This window comes from Anser anser (assembly GCF_964211835.1).
Source record: "Anser anser genome assembly, chromosome: 5".
NCBI lineage: Eukaryota > Metazoa > Chordata > Aves > Anseriformes > Anatidae > Anser > Anser anser.
Genome location: NC_139725.1, coordinates 38,979,830 through 39,004,550, shown reverse-complemented (window position 1 = coordinate 39,004,550; position 24,721 = coordinate 38,979,830). Strand labels below are relative to the sequence as shown.

General features: G+C 55.2%; 2 protein-coding genes across 3 annotated transcripts; both read right to left on the bottom strand.

The window, feature by feature from the left end:
- Positions 1–26: 26 nt before the first annotated feature.
- On the bottom strand, positions 27–8,098 carry IFITM10 (interferon induced transmembrane protein 10). 2 transcript variants are annotated; one of them, XM_083838559.1, is made up of 3 exons: positions 6,840–8,098; positions 5,486–5,903; positions 27–917 (listed from the first exon to the last, which is right to left on the bottom strand). In XM_083838559.1, exons 1-3 carry the CDS (start codon positions 7,358–7,360, stop codon positions 768–770), a joined length of 1,089 nt encoding a protein of 362 aa, XP_083694685.1. In that variant the 5' UTR covers positions 7,361–8,098; the 3' UTR covers positions 27–767. The 2 variants fall into 2 exon arrangements, with proteins under 2 accessions (XP_083694685.1, XP_083694686.1); XM_083838560.1 differs by having other exon boundaries at positions 6,770–6,864.
- Positions 8,099–10,252: 2,154 nt separating this feature from the next.
- Positions 10,253–24,671, bottom strand: CTSD (cathepsin D). Its single transcript, XM_083838558.1, has 9 exons — positions 24,502–24,671; positions 23,852–24,008; positions 21,789–21,912; positions 20,241–20,359; positions 16,309–16,508; positions 15,304–15,426; positions 14,245–14,389; positions 13,424–13,522; positions 10,253–12,877 (listed from the first exon to the last, which is right to left on the bottom strand). Exons 1-9 carry the CDS (start codon positions 24,564–24,566, stop codon positions 12,716–12,718), a joined length of 1,194 nt encoding a protein of 397 aa, XP_083694684.1. The 5' UTR covers positions 24,567–24,671; the 3' UTR covers positions 10,253–12,715.
- Between the last annotated feature and the right edge of the window lie 50 nt (positions 24,672–24,721).

Here is a 24,721-nt window from a genome sequence, read left to right as displayed (position 1 = left end):
ACCCAAAGAGTCAGCGCAGCAGACCAGACATCAGAGGTATCTTTATTGACCGTCTTACAGAAATACAGCAGCACTCAGTTTGGGGGGGGGGTGTGTGACTTCCCCAGAAGGTGCCTTCCTTCTCAGCACTGCTGGGCCATCCCGAGGAGAAATCTGCCCTTTAATACACTGGGGTTCATCTGGAGGCTTTGGGACTCTCTGGGGACAGTAAGTTATTTCAACTGGCGGGTGAAATTCAACAGAAATGCATCAGAAAAGGAAAATAAAAGGTGTGTGGAAGGGTGGTGGGCGGCCTGATCACACCTGACGTGCTCTGAGCCTTGCCATCCCACTGGCCTCAGGGTCCCAGGCACGTTGCTTTCCTCCCACCACCCCGCACCCCAACCATGCCCCCAGCCCCGGCTGCACCCCACAGACCCCCAGGGCCATACTTGCAGCTGCGAGTCACACTCAGCTCTCAGCTCCGCATGCCCTCGTCACATAGCTTTATTTGCCATAAAATAAGCTTTTCTTGGTCTGCCTTCCTCCCTGCACTGCTGTACAAGTGAAACCCTTTCCTACAACAGCCGAAATACTGTCTACGGCCAGGAAGAGTAGGCTCAGCTGGGCTGATAAACTCATTTAACTTTTATTTATGTGTTTACTTTTTTTTTTTTTTTTATCAAGGTGGAGTTGTTTTATTTTTTTGCGTCCTTGCTACAGGAAACAACTGCAGACACTTCTGGCATAGAGGCATCCTGGCGGCGGCCGCTGCTGCTGGCCTGGCGCTAGTAGTCGGTGAGGGGGTACCGCAGGAAGATGAAGATGAGGATGATGCAGAAGGTGGCGAGGGCTGAGCTGGTGATGTTAAAAAGCCGGGCAGTCTTGGCATCTTCCACCGCCCCGTTTAAGTCGTTGAGGAGCTTCTTATCCCGGACCTGAGACAGAAAAAAAAAGAGAAGTAATTGGGAGATGTATTGTGCTACTATGTAATACATGAATTAAAGTACTAAAAAATAATAGTGCATCCCCAGGGAGAGCTGGGTGCTGCCGCATCCTCCTCATCGTGCCATGCCATCCTAGCAGCTCTGGGACTTGCATCATCTGGGCCGTAAGGCTGGTGTCTTGGGGTGTTTGGGTGCCCCCTGCTGCACCAAGGCACCCAGCGTGCAAAGCCGGTGCAGGATCCGACCACAGCTCGAGGGCTGGGCTGGCAGCCCTGGGGTACCAAGCTCCTTCTGCAGCTCTCCTGCAGCTGGGGGCATCTCCACTGTTGACTTCCAGCCCTAAAGCACAGGTGCTGTCTTATTATCCTGCAGGCTGGGACACCCGTGGGCTCTTCTTGGGGTGGGTCTCCAGCTGGGTCAGGAGCTTGCGTGTGTCCACACCTCCTCCGGGCTGCCAGGCAGCAGCAGTGGCACTAGCAGGCAGGGGATGGTGTCACCAGGCAGGGGACGGGGTCACCAGGCAGGGGATGGCACCACCAGGCAGGGGATGGAGATGCCCAGCAGCAGACCCCAGACCAGGGGTGCTGTCCATCCCCTCCTAGCAGGGCTCTGTGCCCCTCTCCAAACCCGCAGCCGGCCCTCGGCAGCTGGAGCCCAGAGGCCATGGGGTGGAAGGACCAGGGCCTTTTGCCCCTTTTTGCCTTTCCCGCAGCAGGGTGGGAGCATCCTCAGGATCGTGCAGGGCTGTGCCTCGCTGAGGGCCGTGCTGCTCTCACACCCCGCGCTTGCTGTGGAGCAGGAGCGAGCTGAACACTAGGTGTCGGTGGCAGGCTGTAAAATCCCGCAACCAGCCCCAGAGTCCTCCTAGAAACATTGAAAGCCTTTTATCGACCGGGAGCTTTCTGAAAACATCCTGCGATGCATTCAGACCACGTCTCAGCCACTTCTTTTTTTTTTTCTCCCTCCCTCCCGCAGTGCTGTCCTGAAATCCTGGTGCCGCTTGCCCAGCATGGGGACGGGCAGCAGAGCCCCTCAGTCCCGCTGGGCCGTGCTGCTTCGAGGGACCGAGTCCTCAAGACGGTGCTTCCAGCGATGGAGATGGCCCGAGGGACAGCAGCAAGCCCGTGGCGGCCCCTTTTTGGCAGCCGTGTGTCCAGGATGACTCGCCTTGGGAACATTTCTGGGGATTTCGCATCCTCCTGGAAGCCTGGGGAGATGCTGGGAGACGTGGGGCTCTGCCTTGGGGCAGCAGGCCCTGTGGTGCAGGGCAGCCTCGGGGAACCTTGCTCTGCGTCCCGCCGGGGAACCCAAAGACAAACCCCGCGGAGTGGTGCGGCTGGTGCCTGCTGCTGGCCCCCTTGCTGTGGGACCAGCTCCTCCTACCAGCTCCAGACGAGTGCCAGAGCCCCTGCAGCACATGAGCATAAAGAAGAGGTGTTTCTTGCTCCAAATTGCTCGTGGTCAAAGCCTGGAAGCTGTCTCCTCCCTTCCCAAGGTGGGGACAGGTCCCCAGGGTCACAACCCCTCCTCTCTGAGCCCAGATGTGGTGTTTCCTTAGTCACAGTTACTTTTCTCATTGTCATTTTGACCTTACCACCTTGCCAGAAATTATTAGGGGATTTCGGCCCACGTAATAATAATTTCGGAGAAGGCTCGGGATGCTTATCCTGCACCTGCTGACCTCAGAGCACTGCACGCTCCCCCAGAGCACTGCACGGTGGCTTTCTGGAGACACCGCCAAGGTAGAGCTTAGCTCTGACCCAGCTTGGCAGTTTCTACTTCCCTCCTCCATGTCACCAGCACAAGGTGGCGGTGGCCTTTCCTCCACCCCTGCTCGCCTACCACCTCCCTGCTGCTCACCTTCTCTTCCTCCACCTCCAGCAGGCTGGTCCCCAAGGGCTCTTTCTCTCTGCTCTCCCACCTGCATCCCCTGCCCTTCATCCCCTTGGAGTTTTGCCTTCACCTCCCTCTCCAAGCGCTCTCCTCGGCTCCCACCACCCCGCTTCTCACCTCAGCTCCTTCAACCCCACTCCATGCTTGCACCCACCCACCTCTCTTCCACCGCATGCGATGTGCAAGCCCCCTTTTCCATCCCTGCTGCTTCCCGCTCCCTTTCCACCTCCTTTCCTGCTCCCAGGCTCAGCCCCTCTCATTTTTAGGAGCTGAGAGCTTGCCGGGTGGGTGCAAAGTGCTGCGTCAGCTTCCCGGAGGAGACAAATGGTTTGTTGATAACGAGTCTAAAGAGGCCGTATTTAAGGCAGCCTGGCGCTTAGTATTCAGCCAGCAGCTGGTTGGATGGATGCTTTGGGAAGAGGCTGGTTTGCCTGTAAACCCATTCCCAAGCAGGGCTCTGCTTCCCTCTGCATCAGGAGCTTCTTGCTCCGGAGGGCACCCTCAGGTTTGTTTGCTCTGTGGATTGCCTGGGACCTCTCCAGCCCACGTTTCGCCCTTGTGCCATCCATCACCTGGCTCTTGCCATCAGTTTCTCCCCACCAAAAAACCTTTGCTCCTCCTGAAGAGCGGACTGAGAGCCCGCCTGGGAGGCACTCCCTGCTCCTCGGGGTTAATAAACACTGGGGATTTCTGCCGGTCCGCTTCCACTCGAGAAGGTCAGCGGGCAGCAAGAGGGGGCAGCAAACAGCAGCACCCAAGGCAGGGTGCTGAGGGGCAGGCAAGGAGAGCTCAGGGGGCTGTGCCGGGCCACCCTGCGTCTCCTGGTGGCAGGAAAGCTCCAAGAGCAGCTTCACGGGCTGAAGGGGCCGCGAGAGCTTCTCGCTGCCTTGATCTCCTCACAGCCCAAGCGAAGCTCCCTGATCTGCTTCCAGAGTGTGCAGAAACGGGTGGGAAGGCGGCTGCGTGCTGAGGCACCCGCTGGAACACCTCTGGGGCCTGGGGCACAGAGGAGCCCCTGATTTATTAGCAGCATCAGCCTGGCAAGAGCAGGTGACGTTCATGGCAGCGTGCTGTTTGCGATAACAAAAGCAGTCGCTCCTGAGGTCTCTAGACGTGTGAGTTATTTAAGGGAAATGAAAAAGCCCTCACTGGGGAGCCGTGCGGTGCCACCAGCGTACAGACTGCAGCTCGACCAGGAAACATGGGCTTTGGTGGCCAAGGGCTCTTCCTTCACAGGTCCCAGGGAGGGCTCGGGGAGGGGAAGCCCTATCAGCACCCTGCTCGGGCCCTACGAAGCACAGAAATCCCCCAGGAGCTGGGGTGCAGCTCGCTGCTGCCCCACCGCCCTCGCACCTGGCTGCAGAGGGACCTGCAAAGCCTGGCTGGCTGCAGAAGAGATGAAAACAGGCTTCAGGAGAAGTGCCCCTAACATCCCACCTGGTGGGGACAGCGTTACGGGAAGGTCCCCGATGCCTTCCCCAGCACCCCAGGGGCTCCCCAGCCCAAACCTTTTGCTGCCACCTCCGTGTCCCTGTTTCGTCCCAGCCCCGCAGCAGCCTGAGAGGCACCAAGCTCTCGCCAGCCCTCCTGCCGTGTGCCAGCTCTGACCTGTGTCCCCGAGGGACATTTTCCTGGTGTTTTCCCCTCTGGCAAGGAGTCCCAGCCGCTGGAGAGCTCCCAGAGCAGAGCAGGACAGCTTCTACATGCTCAGCTCGGCTCCGTGCCATGTCCGTGCGGGGACCACCACGTCCACCCCGCAGTTACCGCTTCCCAAAAGAGCCTGCCACAGCCATCTTCTATTTTTCTCTCCCCGATTCAGGGCAAACTTGCCCATTTCTGTTCCCTTTCACCAGTTATTTATTTTCACACCAGATTTTTATGCCCTCTAGACTTTTTGCATACCGATGCTCTGTCCCGGCGCGATGCTCCAGCCCCGGCTTACTTCTGGGCTCACTTTGGGGTGAATCGATCTGTTTCTGTGGCGAGGCCGCCCTGCACGCTGGCCTCCCACAAAGTGCTGCTGCCAGCAGGCACCAGCTAGCCGCTGTCCCCGAGCTGACACGAGCGGGGCCGCCCCGCAGCCCCCGGGCTCTGTGTGCACATTCGGGTGGTTTGGGGCAGGGCAGGGCAGGGCAGCCCCAGGCCCTTTCCCATAGCCACCGGGTGCTCTGGTGCCCCAATCCCACATCCCGGCCTGGCTGCTCCCCCTGCAGCTTTCCCCTTTTGGGGTTTTTTAACAAGAGAAAGGGCAGGAAGCAACGAGGCAGGGTTACTCTGTGCTTTGCCAACCTGTCCCCCTGCCGCTTGCCGGCAGCTGGGTGATGCTGGCCAGCAGCTTCCCCTCCTGCCCCACGACACGATGCTGCCGGACCAGGGCCCGTCCTGCTGAGCTCTCTGACCCCCCCCAAGAGGGGACCGAGCACATCCAGCACGAGCGGAGCCCCCCTGCAGGGAGCCCCCTGCAGCTTTATGTGCCCCTGGGGACACTGGGGCCGGCCCAAACACCCCTTCCCCACCCAAACCAACACCCCCAGCTCCAACACACGTCCCCATCCCAGCACCCAGAGGGAGCATCCCCTCCCGTTGGTGGCAGGGATGTGAGGGACATCCCAAAGCGCTCCCCCCCCCGGTCCCCGTCCCCCCTCCCCGGGGCGCTCGGCACTCACTTTGAGCGAATAGGCCAGGGCGATGAAGCCGAGGCAGCAGAAGTTGAGGTACACAAAGTTGAAGATGGACCAGAGATAGTAGTCGTTGACCTCGGTGGTGTCGGGGTAGATCTCGATGACGGTGGTGGGGTTGGTCATGGTCTTCTTCTCCACCGAGTGCTTGCACGGGACCGCCGGCCGCAGGCTGTCCCCTTTGCAGCCCTTGCTCTCCATCAGCTGCGCGGCGGACGAAGGGGACAGGACGGGGGACGCCTGCCGGAGAGCCGGGGGCTTGGCGATGCAGGCGAAGCAGCCCTGGGGGGGACCCTGGGGGGGCCGGGGGGGCCAGGCCGCCCCCTCGAAGGGGCACGGGGGGCCCAGGGGGGGGTCCTGCGTCCTCTCCGTGGTGGCGGCCGCCGCGGCGTCACCGCGCTCTGCCCTGGTGGAGGGAAAAAGGGGGGTGAGGGGAAGGGGAGACGGGGTGACGGGGTGTGGGGGGCAGAGCGGAGGGGGGGACAGAAAGGGGGGACGTGGGGGGGAGGTGGGAGGCAGAGAGAGGGAGCGGGTGGCGGAGGAGAGAGCGGGCAGAGGAGCGAGGGAGCGGGCAGAGGAGAGGATGGGGAGGGCAGGAGGAAGGGGAGGGGAGAGCAGGGGACCACAGAGCCGTGGCTGCATCTCGGAAAGGGAGAAATTGGTGAGGGGAGAGGGGAAAATTACGGGGCAGCACAGAAAGAAGGGAACAAATCGAGGCACGGGGAAGCGCTCGGGAAGAGTGGGGGGGTGGCGGTGCTGCAGGGAGAGTTGCCAGACAGCCGCGCAGCCCCCCGCTCCTGCCCGCAGCCCTCCAGCTGTCCGGCTGTCTGTCCGTCCGTCCGTCCAGGCCTTCTGCTCCCCGTCCCATGCCGGGATGGGAGCGGGTTGCTGGAGGCCGCCGCGGGGCTTTGCCGGGCTGTGCGGCGGAGCTGGCTCGGTGCGGCACAGCAGCCGCGTCCTCCCTGCTCCCCCTCGCTCTCTCCTGCTTTGGTTTTATTATTATTATTACTATTAATTGTTATTATTATTTGCTGAGCCCTCATCTCTGTGGGATTCCTGATGGGGTTGCGTTTCCCAATCCCTTTCACCTGCCAGCAGTTCCCCCCCCCCCCTCCCTTTTGGAGAATATCGTGGCCGGAGACGAGGAGGAAGAGGAGGAGGAAGAAGGGGAAGAGGGGACGAGGACAGAGAATGGGGAGGGGGGGGGTGGGAAGAGGTTACCCGCCCCTCTAAGCCCCCTTGTAGCCGTGCAATTAGGAGAGAGCAGTCCACCTCTCGCCACCCGTCCGTCCGTCCATCCGTCTCCTCGGAAGGCATGGGGAGGAGAGGCAGGGATACTCACGGGGAGGGATGCGGGGAGCCGCAGCATATCCGGCTCAGCACTGCCTCTTCCTCGCTGCTGGAGCCAGGGGAGGAGGGGACGGCAGCGCCGGGGGGGCTCCCCAGCAAGGGGGGGGCATGCAGAGGTGGGGGGGTCAACGGGCAGCACCCCCAAATGTGCTCCATGTGGTAGGGCGACGAGGACGTGGCGTGGCAGAAGCGAGGTGGGGCAAAAAGTGCCATCCGTGCCCTTGTGTGGATGGAGAAGGGATAAATCCTGCAGGCACCGAGCACCTCACGGTGTTGGCTGCGGGATGCAGGGCGCGTGGCCGCGTTAGGGGAGGGTGGTGGGGATGCCACGAAGGCCGGAGTCGCCCAGGAGGACCTGGTCATGCCCGGGCTTGGCACGGGATCAGCAAAAGGGTTTCTGCCTCCAGTTGCCAACCGTCCCAGGAGCCAAAACCTGGGGTGCTGAGGCTGCTTCCCCTGGGGATGCGGTGTCGGAGAGCAGCGGGTGTGGTGCAGGGACGGCGTGCAGGACATCGGGAGGACGTGGTGGTGGCACAGGGACACAACGTGCCACCCCACAGCCCAGCCCTGTGCAGGTGGATTTGCGGTGGCAGCTAGGGTGCCAGGGAAGGGCGGCAGAGAAATCCCAGAGAAATCCTACAAATGGATTTTTTTTTTTTTTGCAGGATTTTGCAAGGCTTGTAAAGAAGCCGGGTAAAATAAAAGTCTACATGAGCATTACCTGCAGGCAAAGGGAAATCCTCTGTAAGTGCTTTAAGCCTACCCTCAAAGTGCTGAGCTAAGAAATAGTAACTGATTCACTTGGCTTTTTGCAACCTGCAGCTGTGCAAAGCATCCTTCCTCCAGGAGGAATGGTGAAACCCCTGGCAGGCAGATTGCTGACTGCCCGAGGAGATGCTGCTGCCCCATGCAAGCAAGGAGAAGGTCCTAAACACCACGCTGCTGTGTGTGTGTGTCAGAGGAGAAACCAGCTGGACAGCCAACATCCTGAGAAGCAGTCCTGGCTGTGAACTTGGGGATAAACCCTTTAAATGAGCGGGATTGCACTGAATTTCAGATTGTACCATTAATTCCCCTCCTAATGGTAATGAATTGCAAGGTCCTGGGTATTGGCTAACCATTCAGGGCCCCAGAGTGAAAAGTCAATCTTCAGCACGGTGAAAAATGATCATCAGGGAGCCATGAGGTCCCCCAGAAAATTAGTGTCTTTAACAGTCACTAATGAACTGGAAAATAAGGTAAATGATGAAGGGAAAACATCAGCGGATGGCATTTATTTGGTGTAGTCAAGCCTGGAGAAGGCTGTGGGGACATCAGCGAGGTCAAAGCCAGGTGGCTAAGGGGCAGGACCTCAGCGTGGGTGACTCCCAGCATTGATCAGAAGGAAGGAACAAAGCTTCCTTTCGCTCCGTGATCCCCCGAACCTCAAATTCCATTCATGGCTTTCCCCTGAAGTATGCAGTGCCACTGGCAGGACTGCCGGCCCGGATGGGGCACAGCCCCACCTGTGTCTCCGGTCCTCCTCCCTCATCGGCTCCTCCACCTGCAAACAACAGGTTTGCATCAGCTGAAGATGAGCCTGTTGTTTATTTGTCTTGCCAGCGTTGTGTACTGCTCCTCTTCTTAGTGTCAGGCAGGGACGGAGGGCGAGGACAGGAGGAGACGTCAAAGAGGGGACCTGGAGGAGGTAGGAGGAGGTGGCAGGGTGGTGCTGGGGAATGTGGCATGTCCTGATGTGAATGGGATGCTTTAAAAAAATGATGTGAAGAATAAATATATATATATATAATTCTGCATTATTTGAACACTGCTCCTATTTTCTATGGGTCTTTAAAGTTCACATGTACAAGCCCTCCACCTTAAGGGCTCTGCAACAGAAAGATGTTTCCTGTCCCCAAAATAGTTCTCCTGTAATCGAGCCCCTCAGGACTCATTCCTACCCTCCCTAGGATATTCCTCAGTGGGTTGCTGAGCCTCGGCAGCAGCAAGGTGGTCTGCAGCCTGGGAGGGTGAATCCCATCTCCCTGCTCTCCCTTGATTTCTCTCTCCTGTCCTCTGGTTTCAGTCTGTGCTGCATTCCTTTTCCCCTCCCAAAGGAACCTAAAAATAAACAGATCAAAAAAAAGAGCATAAAAAGGAAAAGTCACCAGTCCCAAACAACGTGCTTAGTCATTCGCAGTTATTAAAATAGTTTCTAAAAGCAACAAATTGCTGTGCCAGCCAGAGGAGCACATTACCTCCACCAACAAGGGGCCCGATCCTTCCTTTCCTCATGGTCTGCGGTGAGGGCAGGTCCCGTGGGAGCAAGCTATCAAGTTGTCAGAGACGGGTTTCTGCAGGGATGTTGCAGTAACCGAGGGGGGGCTGATGAAAACCCGAGCATTGGCTGGGCAAGATAACACAGGGCTGTGGCCGGGCTGCCTGTGGGGTTGTGTGCCCTGCTGGAAAAGCACAGGAGGACAGTCCTGGCTCTTGGCTTCTCCAGCTCTTGGCCAAGATCGAGCCTGTGATTGTTCCTGCTGAGGTGCAACATTCAACACTCACAGTGTGATTAAATGCGTAGGCACAATCCACATCCTCCTATTTCTATCAGTGACATCTCCACCCCTTGGGCTACTGAGGAACAGCAGACAGCATGATTGGTTTTTGGGACCCAGCTAGCCCCTTTGGGGTTAGATCCATCCCTTTAACATAGGACAATGACTGATTGGGGTATTAAGGCATCCTGGGGGAATAGAGGCTTGGGACTGTCAGTAAGGAAATCAGTTAAGCTCTCCGCATGCTTAGATCTGCGCTCAGAAAATAGGATGGTACTTGGCTGCATCTGCCTTGCTTATGTAGATGATGTTTTTTTTCAGAGCAGGGATTAGCTCTTATCTTGCACCTGGCATATGGGGCCTTCGTTCTGCATTAGAGACTCCAGATCCCATACAGCAGCGCTAGGACTCAAAAATCACTCAGACAAGAGGAAGGGATTTTTGCTGTGTTTTGAAAAAAAAAAAAACACCACGAAACAACCCTGTTTGTCATCCCAGACTCTCGGAGTGTGAACTCCACATCCTAGTGTGTTTCAGGCTGGAATCAGAAACTGGGTTCCTGCTTTGCCCCCTTTAGGGCCACATGTTGTCCCAAGCTCAGCAGGAGCTTGTCCTACCTGGCCCAGACAACCAGGGAACCAACCAGTGGAGTTGTCACATCACCCTACAGATGCTGGGCTGCTTTCATCACTTTGAAACAGAGAACAGCCTCCCAGCATGTTCCCTGGTCAAAGAGAAGGAAAGGATATATAGAAGTCCACCCAAGAGAGGCACCGGACATACTGACCCAACAGAATTGGGGAGGCAGGCCCCTGACATCAAGAAAGGATTTGGCCCCTCAAACTACTCAAGGAAAGACCAGACTCAGTTAAGGGGGAAAATACTGTATTTCCTTTTCAATTTCCTAGGATGAGACAGTAATTCTGACAGCAAATTAGATTAAAAAAAGTCACACAGTTAGAGTTTGGTTTTAAAATGCAGATAAAAGAACAAGGGGAGGAGACCCAGCTCAGTGAAGGCTATGATTTGTACAGCAAACGCAGTCACATCAAATGAACTGCTCCTCCAGCCTACCCTATGATATGCCACCCCGGGCATGGTTTTGGGCCACATTCCTCCCTCAGGCAGTCACCGTGGCTGAGGACAGACACCAGCCCAGAGCCAGGTTCCCCTGGAGGCTACCCCATGGGCAGCACGAGGCATTGCACACCCCAGGACTGCTGGCACGTTCTGCACTTCCCGCTGGGATCTGATGCGGAACACATCCCAAACCCACCGCCCACACCACATCAGCTCTGATTAACAGGTACCCAGATGCCATCTCACTGTGCTGGATAAATCCTGCAGCTCGGGGATTATTCAGCAGGACCTCGAGGTGCTCAGGGCACTTAATGTGAAGTGTGCTCTCTGGAGAAGTGCCAGAATAGCTGTAGATTTTACAGCATCTATCTTTTTTTTCCAGTAGCACGCTGTTCTCAGTCTGCAACAGATGTCCTCAGGCATCCAAATCCAGGGTTACAGGTCTAAGAGCAGGCGAAAGCAAGCTTTGGAAGCAGCAGACATCACACCCAGGGTTACATGGGACAACGGATGCATTAGGAGTGTGCTCAGGTCTGTCCCTACTGCCCATGCCAGACCCCTCCACAGCATGAGCTCTGGTTATCATGAGCTCTGGTTATAAAGCCAAACCAACCAGCTGCAGCAGGTGGGGACAAGGGACATCTGCAGGCTAGGTCCCCCTAGGAAATCCCTAGCTGGGATTTCACCAGCTGTTCTGTCCAGTCTGGGGTCATCTCTTGTGGTGATCTGGTTCTCTTGCAACCCTCAGCTTTCTCTCACCTCCCTAACCTCAGGACCTGATCCAAAGCGCTGGGAAACCAACATCACTACGTTCTCTCCCTCAGCATGGACTGGGAGTCTTGTGAAGCTCTGTTCTGCTCTCTGTGACTTAGGACACCCGATCATCTTCACAGCTACTTGTCTCCTTGCTCACCCAATGTATGCCTACTGATGCCAGCCCTGTGAAGCAAGCCGCTCTATACATGCAGATCTTGGATCTCCAGAAAGAAGGCATGAACATGAGCGCAGCTTCAGCTCCCACCTCTCCAAAGCAGGAACGCACCTCACTTGGTCTGCAGCACAGAAGGTAAATGAACAGAGCTCTCACTATTAGTTACATGGGAGTGACATACCAGGTACGGGGGTGTTAAACCCTGGGTTTTGGAACCGGGCAGTGGAAGAAGGAGCAAATGCAAGCCCACAGCCTCCATGGCACCCTCCTGCCTGGAAGCCTCGCTGCCTCTGCCAACTGTCTCTCAAGTCTGGGGCAGTTCAAAACACTGAGGATAATGTTTCCAAGTCTCATGTGATTTAAGCTTGTAGATCACTTAGCTGCTTTGGGAAACATTACCTTCAGCTCGCTGGCTCCAGATGAAGTTAAGGAGGAAAAACTGGTAGAAATTCACCAGACCCAAGAGAACTTGGGTCAAGTGGTTTCGCTCAGCCTCCAGAAGAAAGCTGAGCTTTCAGTGACATGAAATCAAGTGACTTTTATTAAATACTACTGTGACCCCCCCCTTGTATTCTTACTCCCTGAAGAGTCCCATTGGCTGGAGCCCCCCTACAAATCCCTGCCCTGTTAGGTCTAATAGGCTCGAGCCAGGCATGCTCGCATCACAACCCCAGCTCTCGCTAGTGTCATCACAACACAAAAGACACACTAACAGAGCCCCTGGGCTCCAAAACTCAACTCCTGTGCATGCTACATGATCCCCCACTGCTCCAGCCCAGGACAAGCTCTCTCAGGACCAAGCCAGCACCAACTCATTGAGAAGAGGTCTAGCGATTGCTTCCTCACCTGTCAGAGGGGTGAGGGACTCCTTCCCCTTCCACTCCCCCACTTCAGTGACAAACCAGAAGTACAACCTAACATGTGGGATAGCTGTCTCCATCCTTCTCCCCCAGTGAAAAACCCCACAGCTCCTCTGCAGGAGCAGGGCCAGCCAGCTGCCTCCCCAGGAGCAAGACCAGTGCTGGGAGACATTGATTCTTAAAGCTGAACAATTTTTCTCAATCTTAAATACCGGGAGATACAACAGTAAGGAGAGGGGCTACTCCAGCTGGCATTATCAACTCAAGATGTCCCAGCACCACTTACTCAGAGGGGGAAAAGTAGCTAGCAGGGCACTAACAATGACTATTTTCCTGATAACTAAATCTAGTTCAATTTTTTCTCTTCCACTGACTGGGTTTCTAATCCTGGTAAGCTTTCTCTACAGCTCCTGTGTGTGCAAGTGTGTGTATGGCGGAGGCAGTGGGGGGGGTCAGGCGCTTAGACACATTTGGCAAAGCCAACAGAGTCATTATCACGGTCAAAGACAGTGTAGTAGGGACCAATGAAGACATCCCCCAGGATCCAGAGCGGGCCACCAGGAGGTGGGACGTCCAGGCCTGAAAACCCACTCAGGCAGATGGTCTCTCCTTGTGCAGAAACCTGGGGAGAAGAATGAGAGCTTCAGCCAAAGATCCCCACCTCTCCCCAACCTCAGGAGCTTGGGAATAACACCTACCAACCCCAGCTGCTTTTCAGCTGCACAGCCCAGGATCTGTAGCTTGTGAAAGCTGTGAAATCTAAGAGACACTGCTGAAATTCTGCGCTAGAAGTCGATCCCATATCATCTGATGGCTGACATGCCAGACCAGTAGCCCCTGTGAGAAGGCTAGCCTAATGCTACCAGAACTCAACAGAAAAGGGCAGAGGGTTTGTAGAAAGCTCCGTAACTGCCTGCCCTTCTTTCCTCCCTGCAACAGAGATCGCATTGTGCAGGGGATCTTGATCCTGCAGGACCTTACGTAGGTTTCCTGGACCCAGCAGCCACTGCCACAACCACAATCTTTCATGCTTTCCCCTCCCTGCCATTAAGTGCCTGTTCTGGCTTTGCTTTTGGGTTTTAGATTTCTTGGTTTAGCTCCAAGCAAAGAAGGCAAAAGTTAGGCCTTGGGGAAAAGAACAGGCTGGCAGAATTTGCCCTGGACGCACCTTGAAGACATACTGCTCTCCGGTGAGCTGGTAGGGCTTCCCTCCTAGCGTGAGCGTGACGACAGGCAGAGATGACACCTTCTCACAGGGGATCACATACTGAAATAGAAACAGCAAAGGCTTCAGATGGCAGCTCCCAAGTCCTCAGGAAACAGAACGATCTTCCCCAGGCAGAACCACATCTTTCCCATCCTCCCCAAATACTCATCTCAGGGTGCAGAAAAAGCTTGAGCCGGGGCAAGCACACTGCTCCCACTCCAGGCTCCAAGCAGGGGACAGAGGGTTTTAAGGACAGTTCAGGGCTGTGGGGATGGAGCCATAGGATGCCAGGTTCAGCTCCCAGCTCTGCTGAGTCCCTAGGATCCTTCCTAGGGGCTCCCTGTCCCTCCAGGATTTCAGGGAGGAGAGACGACCTTGGGAGATTAAGTACGACAGTTAAAAACTTGGCAGGGAAGGGCTGTCATTTGCATCAAATGCATTTGTATTAAAGTGCCTCTGGACTCTCATTAACATGAATCCTTGGCCTCAGCCACAACTTGCACCCCTCTCCCCCACCTTCCAGAGGGGTGGCAGAGGTGACCCAAAGCCTCCCAAGGTTCACAAGACCCAGGCCCTGCTATTTGTCTTATCTCCATCCCAAAGGACAGAGGAGTCCCTGCTATGCAGGGAGCTTTTCCAGGAGTCCAGGCTGGGATCAGAAACCAGGGGAAGCAGGAGACCAGTGTCTCTAGAAGCACCTGGGTGCAAGACACCCAAAAAGCAGGGAGTTTGCAGATGCCACAATGGCCACAGACTCATGCTGTGCCCCTCCCCAGCCTCACCTGGCCCTTGATGAGTGGTTTCGCACCAATTGCTGTCTGCAGCTCCTTCACTTCCTTGGTGGGGCCGGTGATGAGCGAGGTGCCCGTGTCCACGATGGCCTCACAGCCCCCCTTACACAGAGTCAGCCCATTGGCAACATCCACCCTAGGGAGAGATGCCCAGAGAGGAGACAACCCTTAGAGATGTCCCAGCAAAAGTGGCAGCAAAAGAAGAGCTGAAAAGGGGAAAACTGAGCCTGGGCAGAAGGGACACACATGGAAGGCTGCACCAGATACTTATGGAAGGTCCAGGGGAAGGATGAGCGCTCAGAATTTTGATGCAGCATGTTTGTTTCTCTACCGTGCACAGCCCCTCCGTGCCTCCAATTAAACAGAGGCCTTGCTACATGACTGTGTTTCTGCAGACACCCTGGGACTGCTATCTGCATGCTGGTGCAAGCACCGCAGCTGATGGGCACACGGACAAGCTAAGGGTGATGCATTAGGGGCTCTCAAATCCTGGTGCTTCTCATAAGTTTGTGCTACTGCTAAAAGCAAAGGGTTAACCAGGTGCTGAGACAGCTTGGGGGGTTGTGGGCAAGGGAAGGATTCACATACATTAAAAAGGCAGGAGAGGAGCTGCTTGGCTTCCTTGCCTGCATCACATTTCACAGCAGTGCAGACAGATAAAGCCCTCCAGCCTTGATCTCTGCAGACATTGCCAACACAGCATGGCTTGGGGAAGATGAGAACTAAGACCCTGCGCCAGGAAGGGCAGCAGTCCTTGGGAAAGAGGCACGCACTGATCACAGGCTGCTTCTCAGCTCCCATCACGTGGTAGAGCTCAGAATAGACAGCGGGGCTCGCCGGCCGGCAGCCCGCTCCCCTTCCCCCTGCCTCCAACAATGCATGCTGATTGCTGCGCCGTGCCCTTCAGGCAAGGGCTGCCTTCCTGGGGCCTCATCCTGCTCCTCCGCAGCTGCTGGCAAGCAGCTCAGCAACATTTAACACATGGGAGGCCTTCAGCCCTGCACCAGGCATGAGGAACGCAGGGCTGTCTGCACACACAACAGGACTTACGCATCCATGTGGACCTGCCAGTAGGCTTTGCGTGTGACGTTCACCCAGCTGAAGTCGCCGCTGTAGTATTTGGGGTCAGTGCCCCCAAGCAGCAGCTCGCCGCCTGGCTGAGCTGTGGGGTCTCTGAAAGAAAAACCAAAAAATCACCAACATCAGAGGCAAGGTGAGGAAAACCCCTCCAGGTGTCCCTGAAATACACACCAGGACATTTGGGGGTTTATAGCACTGTGCTCATAGTGTTGGAGATAGACAACTGGTATTGAACTATATTATATCAGTGTAAGGACAGGTACTCTGAGATAGGCTGAGGTGAGGAAGGGGAAACTGGAATATTTTCCAAAGCACACTGCATAGGTTAACTGTGCCCAACTCTGCTGCAGCCAGTGGCCTCAGAGCCGGATCCTCAAGGTTGCTGTCAGATAAAAGATTGCTGCTGAGCAGATGGGAAGAAATATGGTGATGGGGGAGGGATGGCGCTGGAGCTGCCAAAAGCAGCCCTCTGTCCTCCCCTCTCCAGATCTGCTACTTTTTTGGCTGAAGTGGGTGCTCAGAGTGCCCTGGGGTGGGCAGCACTAGGGGGAAGGCACTACAGAGCTTTCCCAGGGCAGGAAGGAGGATCAGCCCCATCAACAGTGTTTGTATGAGAAGACAAGGCCACGTTGCTTGTGGATTTTGGCTGCAGGCTAGGACTGCATTCAACCCTCTAACTCGTGCTGCTTTAGCTGCACGCAATCTTGTGATCACAACCCTCTTTGTTTTTATTTCCTCTGGAAAGATCCTCCCTCTCTTCATCAGAAGCAGCAATCAGGTAACAGATCTACCCAGCTTTTTGATCAGTAGAATGGCTGCTTTTCTGCTCCTTTTCCTTACTTCACACTGACACAGAAAAGGGTTTGGCCCTCCTGCTCCAACGACTGACTGGCTGACTGACACCTCCCCAACAGTGCTGGCACAGGTGGGGCTTGTCCTGGCAATGGGATGTGGTACAACCAAACCCAACAGTACCTGTTCAGGTAGAAGGAGAAGATGTTTTTCTCAATCAGCTTCTGCTGCATGACGTTATCAAAAAAAGGAGTGACCTTGTCCACAGAGATCCTGGGGAATGCCATGCCCAGGATGCCATCGAACTTGGCAGCAATGAAGGTGATGCCCGGCTGCTTCACGGCCTCCCCGAAGATCTGGTTCTTGATTTTCAAGTTCCCGAGCTGCATGGAGATGGGGACAGAAAAAGAAACATGAAAAAACCTGATCCACAGGACCAGGGTGGAAATGGGGCCTTGCTGAACACAAGCGCAACACACCACCATGCTTTTGCCCTTGCATCTGATGCCCTTGCATCAAAAGCAGACATCCTGGTGCCACTCTGCTTGGTGGGGAGAGTCCACTCTGGTCACCCAGTGGCACCTTGAGTCCCTGCAAAGTCCAGCATGTCCCCACGGGCAGGAACTCTGCTCACTGTCCACCTCAGTCAGCCCTTCTAGCCTCCTGCTGGGTCCTGGCATTGGCCATGCCATTTTGCAGCTCTTCCTCGTTGCACAGATGGCACTGTATCACCTCACGTTCCCCTACAGCCCTTCCCTTATTGGCTACTGCATCCTTTCCCCCCAATTTGAGCAGCTCTTGTGCTGCATCATTCCTCAACCTGGGCTTTTTCTAACTCATCTGTGTCCCACCTCCTTGGGTGCCACATCCATACCTAGTTGGGACCACAAGTCCTCCTCACCTCTGCCAGACTCAACCATCCCAGTATAATAAATATTCTCAAGGTATTACTTTATTTCCAGAAAGATGACCAACTTGCAGAGACCTCCCATGGCAAGGGAAGACCCAGCCCAGAAAGTGAGGTTGGCACAAAAGCAGTAATCAGAACAAGGTGAATGCAAAGGTTGTGTCTGTCACCAGCCACGAGAAGGACTGATGTTCTCCACTGGAAAGCTGAAACACCTCTCCCCCCTCACTGGGGGCAGATCCCCAGGAAGAAGGAAATTGCAGAAAGCTGTCCTGTTGGCAAAGCCACCCAGCTTCTGGCTCACCACAGGCAATTTTAGCATCTGTGCTAGGACTCCAGCAATTGGCCCTGTAGTAAACAAGGCTGGACTGAAAAGCTTGGTCTCTCCCACCTGATGGCAGATAACGATCCCTGTAAATGACAAACATCCCCTCAGGGTTTGACAGCCTGTGACCAGGCAGGCAGCGCTGGCTTTAATGGTATCTGCAGCTTCGAAAGGGCAATTCAGCCTTGCAATAGCTAAAGCCACACGGCAGGATGTGGTCCAGAACAGCTCACAGTAATACATCCGCTCACAAGTCCTAGAGATCTCAAAAGCTATTTCAAAAGGTTCTGCCTCTTGAAGCTGAAATGCAGAGAGACCACTCTCTACCTAGGGCAGCCACTCAAAGCTGGTCCTGCAGCAGCTCAGAAAGCTCAATAAGGCTTCCACTGAAGGAAAATAGACGATAAGACTGGGTTTGTTTGAAGTCCTCCTCAAGAATGCAGAGAAATTGAAGAGGGAGGCAAATAACAGCCTGGCAGTGAGGTCTCAGCAGGCTTGTTTAAACTCTGCCCATGCTCAGTCCTGAGCAGGACTGAAATCCAAGTGCATAATAAGTGGAGTGCTGGTGCCAGATGACAGATCTGCTGTCTCCATCGCTCAGCTGGCTCTCAGCCAGACACAGTGGCCACAAGTTTTTATCAGTTGAAGCATGAGGTGAGCAGTGAAGACAGATGAAGGTGAAGGCACCCAGAGGCACTAAGAGAGGTGGAGAGGGCTCCTCCTGCACCCATGGGCATTACCTCTGCTGTCCTTGAAGGACACCCTAAGGTTGGGCTTCAACCACAGCCAAGACTCCCCGTCAGCAGAGGTCTGACTGGACCTGCTCTTTGTGGGCGGGCAAGCAGAGCAGTGCCATGGAGCATCACTCCTCCACAGAGCTGGAGCTCAGCACCATCTTTGAACAAAAGTCAGGGCTGAGTGGCAGAGGGACTCAGGGCCACCCACCAAGCAGTGCCTTTCAGCAGGGTGGCAGTGCTACCACATGCTTCTGCAGCTCTTTCCACCCATCTGGACAGCAACCCCAAAGGTTGTTTCAAAGTGTCTGCACTTCAGAACTCCAGACTGTGAACTTGCCTATGGAAAGGAAAGCAAGGTGCCAGCACTGGAAACATCTTGGCATCCAAGCTGAAGGTCCCTGAACCCACCTTGCTCCCCTGCACCAGAAGAGTGATGCTGCCCAGGACCCGTGCAAGAGGTTTCTTTTGCTCCTGCCCAGACAGAAACCAAATGCTACCAGCCGTGCTGTTTGCCGACAGCCATCCCCACTCCCCCAACAAGCTCAGGCACAAAATCCTTCCTCTGTGCTGCTGGGAAGCAGAGAGCTAATTAGCAGGCAGGCATTAGGGTGATAATTACAGAAAAAAAGCTGCAATTTGCCTTCTGACTCACTTCAGCCCCTGCATTAAGCCGGAAAGTGCCTAAACCAGCCCACACTTTCACAGGACAATAAAGCCTGCTGTTCGCCTCGCTGCCCCGCTCCATGACCGCAGGAGCAACTTCCAGACCTTGTCCCAGAGCACCCAGCCACTCTGCCACCAACCCTGCTGGCAACAGCCAGCAGCACAGGGCCCAAGGCAACATCTCTGCCTGTGTTTTATAAGGCTGGCATAAGAAACCATTACTGCTACTTGCAAAATGTCTTTGTGCAGCAAGAGGCATGGAAAAGCTTGGGCGGAAGGCCATTGTCTTGTTTTTCGCTAAGTTAAACAAAGAATGCAGGAAACAAATTGCACAAGGTGAAACTGAAAGGGTTTCAAACTGGTAGGGCTGCAGGAGGTAGAGAGCAGGCGTGAAAAGCTACTGGTGGCCCCCATGGCTCTCCCTCACAGCCCCCACTGATTTTCAAGATTCAGTGAGCCCATGAAAAATCCTCTCCCCCAGAGATGGACCTGTACCAAAGGTGGTAACTTTCAAGCTGGTGGCAACTTCATATGCAACACACGAGCCACATCCGGTGTTTCAAGGCTAGCTTCAAGTTTTCCTGCTCTAAGGACAAGCTATAGAGAGCTTGCTCCTTGCTTGCCCCCAGCTCCAGGCTCTTCTTTAGCTTGGATGCTTTTCCTCCAATCCTTATGAAATCGGTAAGCCTACACTTTCCAGCTGAAACTAACAAAACCAGAAATACCTAGATTTCTGTGCCTACTCAAAACGCTTGGTCTCCCCACCCTAAACAAACATAGGCTTTTATTATCCCAGCAAGGAGTGCCAAGTAACCTTGGAGCACATGCCATGCACTTTCAGCAGCTGACACACTTGAGTTCACTTGTCCCTGGGAATACCCAGAGTCCCACGGGCAGGGTACCCACCCTTCACAGGGCAGAAAGTTCAGCCTTGTTCACTGAAAAGGAAATTGAGACAAGAAACTACTAGCAAACCAGCTACCACCAGCCAGTCCAGCAAAGAGAACGCCCAAGACATCTGAACATGTGAGCACCACTCCACATGGAACGAGGATGGGGCTGGCTCCACGGTGGCAGAGCCCATTTCTGCTTGGTGTGGCCATCAGCTGCCCACAGGGATGTCTGCTGCCATGACAGCAGCCAGCAGCAAGGTGGGCACCCCCAGCAACCCACAGGGTTGACATGCACTGAGGCTGGGAACTTTCCAGGGTCAGGAAGAAGAGGACAGCCAGAGCACATCTGCAGTACATTGTATGTATGGCTCAGGCTCAGTTCTGCTTTTTCTGACCCTCCGGTTAATCCCTTCCCTGCCTGCCTTTGCTGTAGTCACCTCCTCACTTCAAAGCACTTAAAAACACTGGGCTGAAGCATGCTTGATAGGAGTGGGGCACTCCAGAAGTGAGACCCATTGAAGTCAAACTGCTTTGAGTGCTTTTACCAAAAGCTGGCCGGGGCGGCTGGGAGAAATGCAGCCATTACTCACCGTGACTGTGTCCTGGCTCAGGTATCCTGAGAGGCTCCCTGTCCCATAGTGGATGGCAAACTCCGTGCCGTTCTCCACGTAGGTGCTGGATTTGGAGGCATCGTACTTGTGGTGTAGCACTGCAGCCCGGGAGTGGGAAAGATGGACATATGGCATTAATTCTCCTTTACACATCAAACGAGCGTCAGTCACAAGTGAAAGCCAACCCCAGAAGTAACACTGGAAACACCTGCACTGCTGTTTGCCTTCCCCACACCAGCCACAAAACTTTTGCTCCTCAGTACCCAGCCCCACAACCCGCCTGGGGCACCAGGACAAGCAGAGGCTTAGCAATAAGAAAGCAGGTTTGTCTGCAACGAGAAGGTCTGGGGATCAGGTGGGGTGATCTAATTTGGCACTTCAATAGGATTTGGCCACAGCACGTTAAGAGCTTGGAGTATATGTGGCTAGTGCATCAGGGCACATCAGGCAGCAGAGAGGCAGATGTCCCCATGGCTGCCCACAACGCCATGGAGAGCTGGGGGGCTTCAAACAGTCTGCTCCACACACACAAACATCTTCAGTTTATGGATTTGTGTTTTTTTTTTTGGCTAAGGCTAGCTAGAATTTTTATACAGTCATTGCTTTTCTGCACACAACACAAAATATTTTCTCAGAGAGCTGGGGCTTCCCCCTGCCCAGGGGGCCTGTCCCTGTGAAGGGGGTGGAAACTAACATATCCCTGTTTTGGGGCCTGGCAAGGCATGATAGAGCTGTACAAGGAGGGCACAGGTCCAGGTTTCCTCCCTGCCCTTGACAGCCGCCAGAGGTCACCTCTCCTGCTCACATTTGTTGGCTCCACAGGGTTCTCCACTCTGCTTAAGCTGCACAGCTGGGGGCTTTTAAGGGGCACTTTGCCATAGCCACATTTGACACCTGCATCTGTGGAGGTTTATCACATAGTAACACCACAGAAGGGGAAAAGAGAAAGCATGTGATTCCTTAGATGTTCTCATCCCAGAAAAGAGCATCTACCTGGTTCTCATTAATTATAAAATCTATGAACATGTAGGCACATGCTCCATGCAGCAATAAAACAGAAACTAGGACAGTTTCTATCAGATCTGGCAAGAAGCTGATTTTTTTTCCCCCAGCATTGCGCAATGGGACAACAGTCTATAATTTGGGGAGAAACCCTGCGACCTGTGGAAGTGCTCATTGGTTCCTGGCTGCAGGACTGAGGCTGCTCAGGAAGGCTGGAGCTTGTGCGTGGGTGATGATGAGAGGAGAAGAGAAGCTTTTGGAGACAGGGCGTGAACCGGAGAGACAGGGAGGGCTTGGCACCATCTCAAACCTCTCCTCCCAGTACAGATCCTCCCTCCAGGTGGATCAGCAGGGTCTACCATCTGCACAAGCTACTCTGCACTAGCCAAGCTGTCCCCTCAACAGGCAGGCATGATAACGATGCAAGCCAGGGGCTTTCAGCTAATCATTGGGGTGTGGGATCTGCATTTTGGTCCTGATGTTGATGCCTACGCCGTGCATGGAAGGATAAGCCATCCCACTTACAGCAGGCGATGTCCAGCAGGTGACAGTGCACAGACGGCACCCACAGGTTGGAGGAGCCAGTGTCGAAGACCACAGTGAACTTCTGCGGAGGGGTCCCGATGCCAATCTCGCCATAATACTGGGCCTGCAAAAAAGAGAAAGGGGCCTGTGAGCAGAGGTGCCCACTGATAACAGGGCGTGCCCTGCAGAGCTGCTCTGAGCTAGGGAGATAACCGCTGCGGTGGCAAGGGACAGGCACCAGGAGCCCCAGCCAGAACCCGCACACAAGGGCGGTGGGTGTCCTGGTGGTTTGGAGGCTCCCAGGGAACACAAAAGCATGTAACAGCAAGAGGAAAAATCACAGATGTCTTTCCCAGAGCTTTTTGGAACAAAAATGGGGATTGCTTCTTACGTAAACATTGTCCTCCTCTCACCCATGGCAGTGACATGCTCCATAAGGGAGGCTCCCTCAGATGTTCAAATCTGATTACAGCAGGTGGGAAAAGGATAATCAGGGAGAAGCAGGACAGGCATTTGTAGGGAACACTTTTAGGGCATGAAGACACAGCAGAAATAGGAAGGTGGGCAGGCAGAAACATGGTTCACAGCAGGGAAGAACAAGACAGGAGGAGGCCAGGGCAAAGCACCTGCGTTGTTGAAAAGCCAGAACAGCACAAGCTTGCCGGGAAGCTGCTGTGCTGGCAAGTCTGGGGGAAGAACTGCAAGTCACAAGCAGCTGGGCCTGCTGCAGCCACAGGGGTTTTCAGTGCTGGCTGGTGAGCCCCTGGGATGCGTGGGAACTGAGTTTTTGTCTGGGTGTACTCAGTTAAAGGGGAAAAATCCCAAGACAGGATTATCAGAGCTGCCTGCTTGGAGCTCACCTCCTGAACAGTTAGCCCTTTGGGGTTGCTCCCTGAGTAATTAATAACCCATTGCCATTAACCGCAACAGGGAACCAGCGCTTGCTTCCACTACCTCTGGAGTCACCCCACCTAAAAATAACCCGCTACAAGTTTCCACTCCGCCACCAACAGCTACCATCAAGGTCAAACCCCTTCCAAGTGACAGGATGTTTAAACTCACAGGCTGCTGCCAAACAAAAATGGCCAAACCATTGCACGACCAGGCTGCAGTGGCCCCATAAATCCCATATATAGACCTGTTGGGGAACATATGGGGTGGGCAAGGTGTAGCTGTGCCTTTTCTCTAACTAGGAGGGCTCCTCAGGCTTTGCTGGGTGTGCAGGGTCCCAGCAGTCCCTTATCTCATGTCACAGGCTCTCTTTGTTGCCAGCAACGTTTCAGGATGCCCTACTTCGGCGTGGGAGCTTTCCCATCCCTCCTACACTTAAGACAGCATTTTTGCTGGGCATGCTCTGGGGCAGCACCTGAATTTTTGGCAAGGTTCCCCAGCAGCCCTCACCTGGAGCATCTCCGGCGCGCCAGAGTGCAAGGCAAACATCCCAGTTCCGACAGCACGGGGCTCGGCAGCCCCACGCCGTGGTGCAACAGGCTTTCGACATCGCTGGTTAAACACTCGCAGCCCTTCCCCAGCAAGGTGCCCGGTGGGGACAAGGCCAGCCACATGACGAGCACAAGGAGCAGGGCCAGCACCTTCCCTTTCCCCAGGCAAGGGCTGTGCGTGGGACGCCTGCCCAGGCAGCAGCACCTGCGCCGTGGGGAAAATCTCATCTTTATTACCTGGGTATTATGGGATGGATGATTTTCCATGCAGAAGAGGATGGGGGGGACAGATTTTACACCTCCACATGACAATGCACAGTGTGGCATTGCCAAAACCAGCCAGAAGAGGCTAGGAACACCAGCAAGCACACAGGCCCCTACTTACAACCATTATACACAGCAATTAGGGAAAAAGGAAAAGAAAATAGGTCACAGGAGCTGCAAACACAGCAGCTCCATGGCACCAAGCTTATTATTTTTAAACTTCTTAATGATGTTAAGCAACTGCAAAAGGCTTGGAGGGGCCCTACAAGTCAAAGCAAGAGGATAAAGCTCTGTGCACAAAGTTTCTCTCCCTCCTTCAGCTTTCGGCAAGGCCAGGCGCCCTGCTGGGGTACTCACATCCATGTAGTTCTTCAGGATCTCCGGTGTGGGCTCAGCCAGGTCAGCAAAGCCCAGCTTAAACTTGAGGAACTGGGTGACAGCATTCATGTCAGGGATCTCACTGCCCACCTCAGTCAGGACACGGCGCATGGAAGGGAATTTGGTCAGGGGGATCCTGCAGGATGAGACAGCTGGTTAACAGGGGCTTCTATAAGGGGGCGATTATGGGATTTACACACTCACACTGCCTCCCTCCCTATAGCCCCCTTGGGAACACCACCCAAGTGCAGGGTGCACACACAACACAGGGACCCCCAAGCCCCTACAGCCCTCTCCTCCCTCACCCACCCCAAAACCAGAGGGGAGGTGGGGAGCCCTAAAACCCCACTTACAACCAGATACACGTGGGGGGGAACCCAAATAGGGGCACCCCCCAAGGGGCAGAAACCCCAATAGCAGCAGCCCCCAGCTCCACTATTTGGATCCCCCAGCACAAGCCCAGGCAGGACCCCGACTCCCATCCCACAACAGCACGAACCAGGGCCCCCACCCCACTCCAACACGAACCAGCACCCCCCGCCCCACGCGTGCCCCCCCCTCACGGGAGCACTCCGCAGCCCTCCGCCCCCTCGCAGCCCCCCTTCCCCCGGCCCCCCGCGGCCCCTCACCGTATGAGGGCGGCGCAGGGCCCCAGCAGGGCGGCGAGGAGCAGCAGCAGGACGCGGGGCCCCATGGCGGCCGCAGCACGGAGCCGTCCCCTCACAGAGCCGCGGCGCCCGCCCCACCCCGCCCGCGCCCCCCCCTTTGTAGCCGCGGCCCCGGGCCCGGTCAGCTGACGGGGAGGGGCTGCGCACGTGTCACGTGACGGGGGGGGGGGGGGCACAGCCC

Bases quoted from the DNA above. Each gene is read 5' to 3' on its own strand.
- IFITM10 (XM_083838559.1), bottom strand. From the start codon at position 7,360: ATGTCCTGCACGCCGTCCCTGCACCACACCCGCTGCTCTCCGACACCG. The intron at 5,904-6,839 runs GTGAGTATCCCT...TCCCTCCACCAG, and splicing joins GGCTCCCCGCATCCCTCCCC to GGCAGAGCGCGGTGACGCCG. The intron at 918-5,485 runs GTGAGTGCCGAG...TTTCTGTCTCAG, and splicing joins CCCTGGCCTATTCGCTCAAA to GTCCGGGATAAGAAGCTCCT.
- CTSD (XM_083838558.1), bottom strand. From the start codon at position 24,566: ATGGGGCCCCGCGTCCTGCTGCTGCTCCTCGCCGCCCTGCTGGGGCCC. The intron at 24,009-24,501 runs GTGAGGGGCCGC...CTCATCCTGCAG, and splicing joins CCCTGCGCCGCCCTCATACG to GATCCCCCTGACCAAATTCC. The intron at 13,523-14,244 runs GTGAGGCTGGGG...TTTCTATTTCAG, and splicing joins AACCACTCATCAAGGGCCAG to TATGTGATCCCCTGTGAGAA.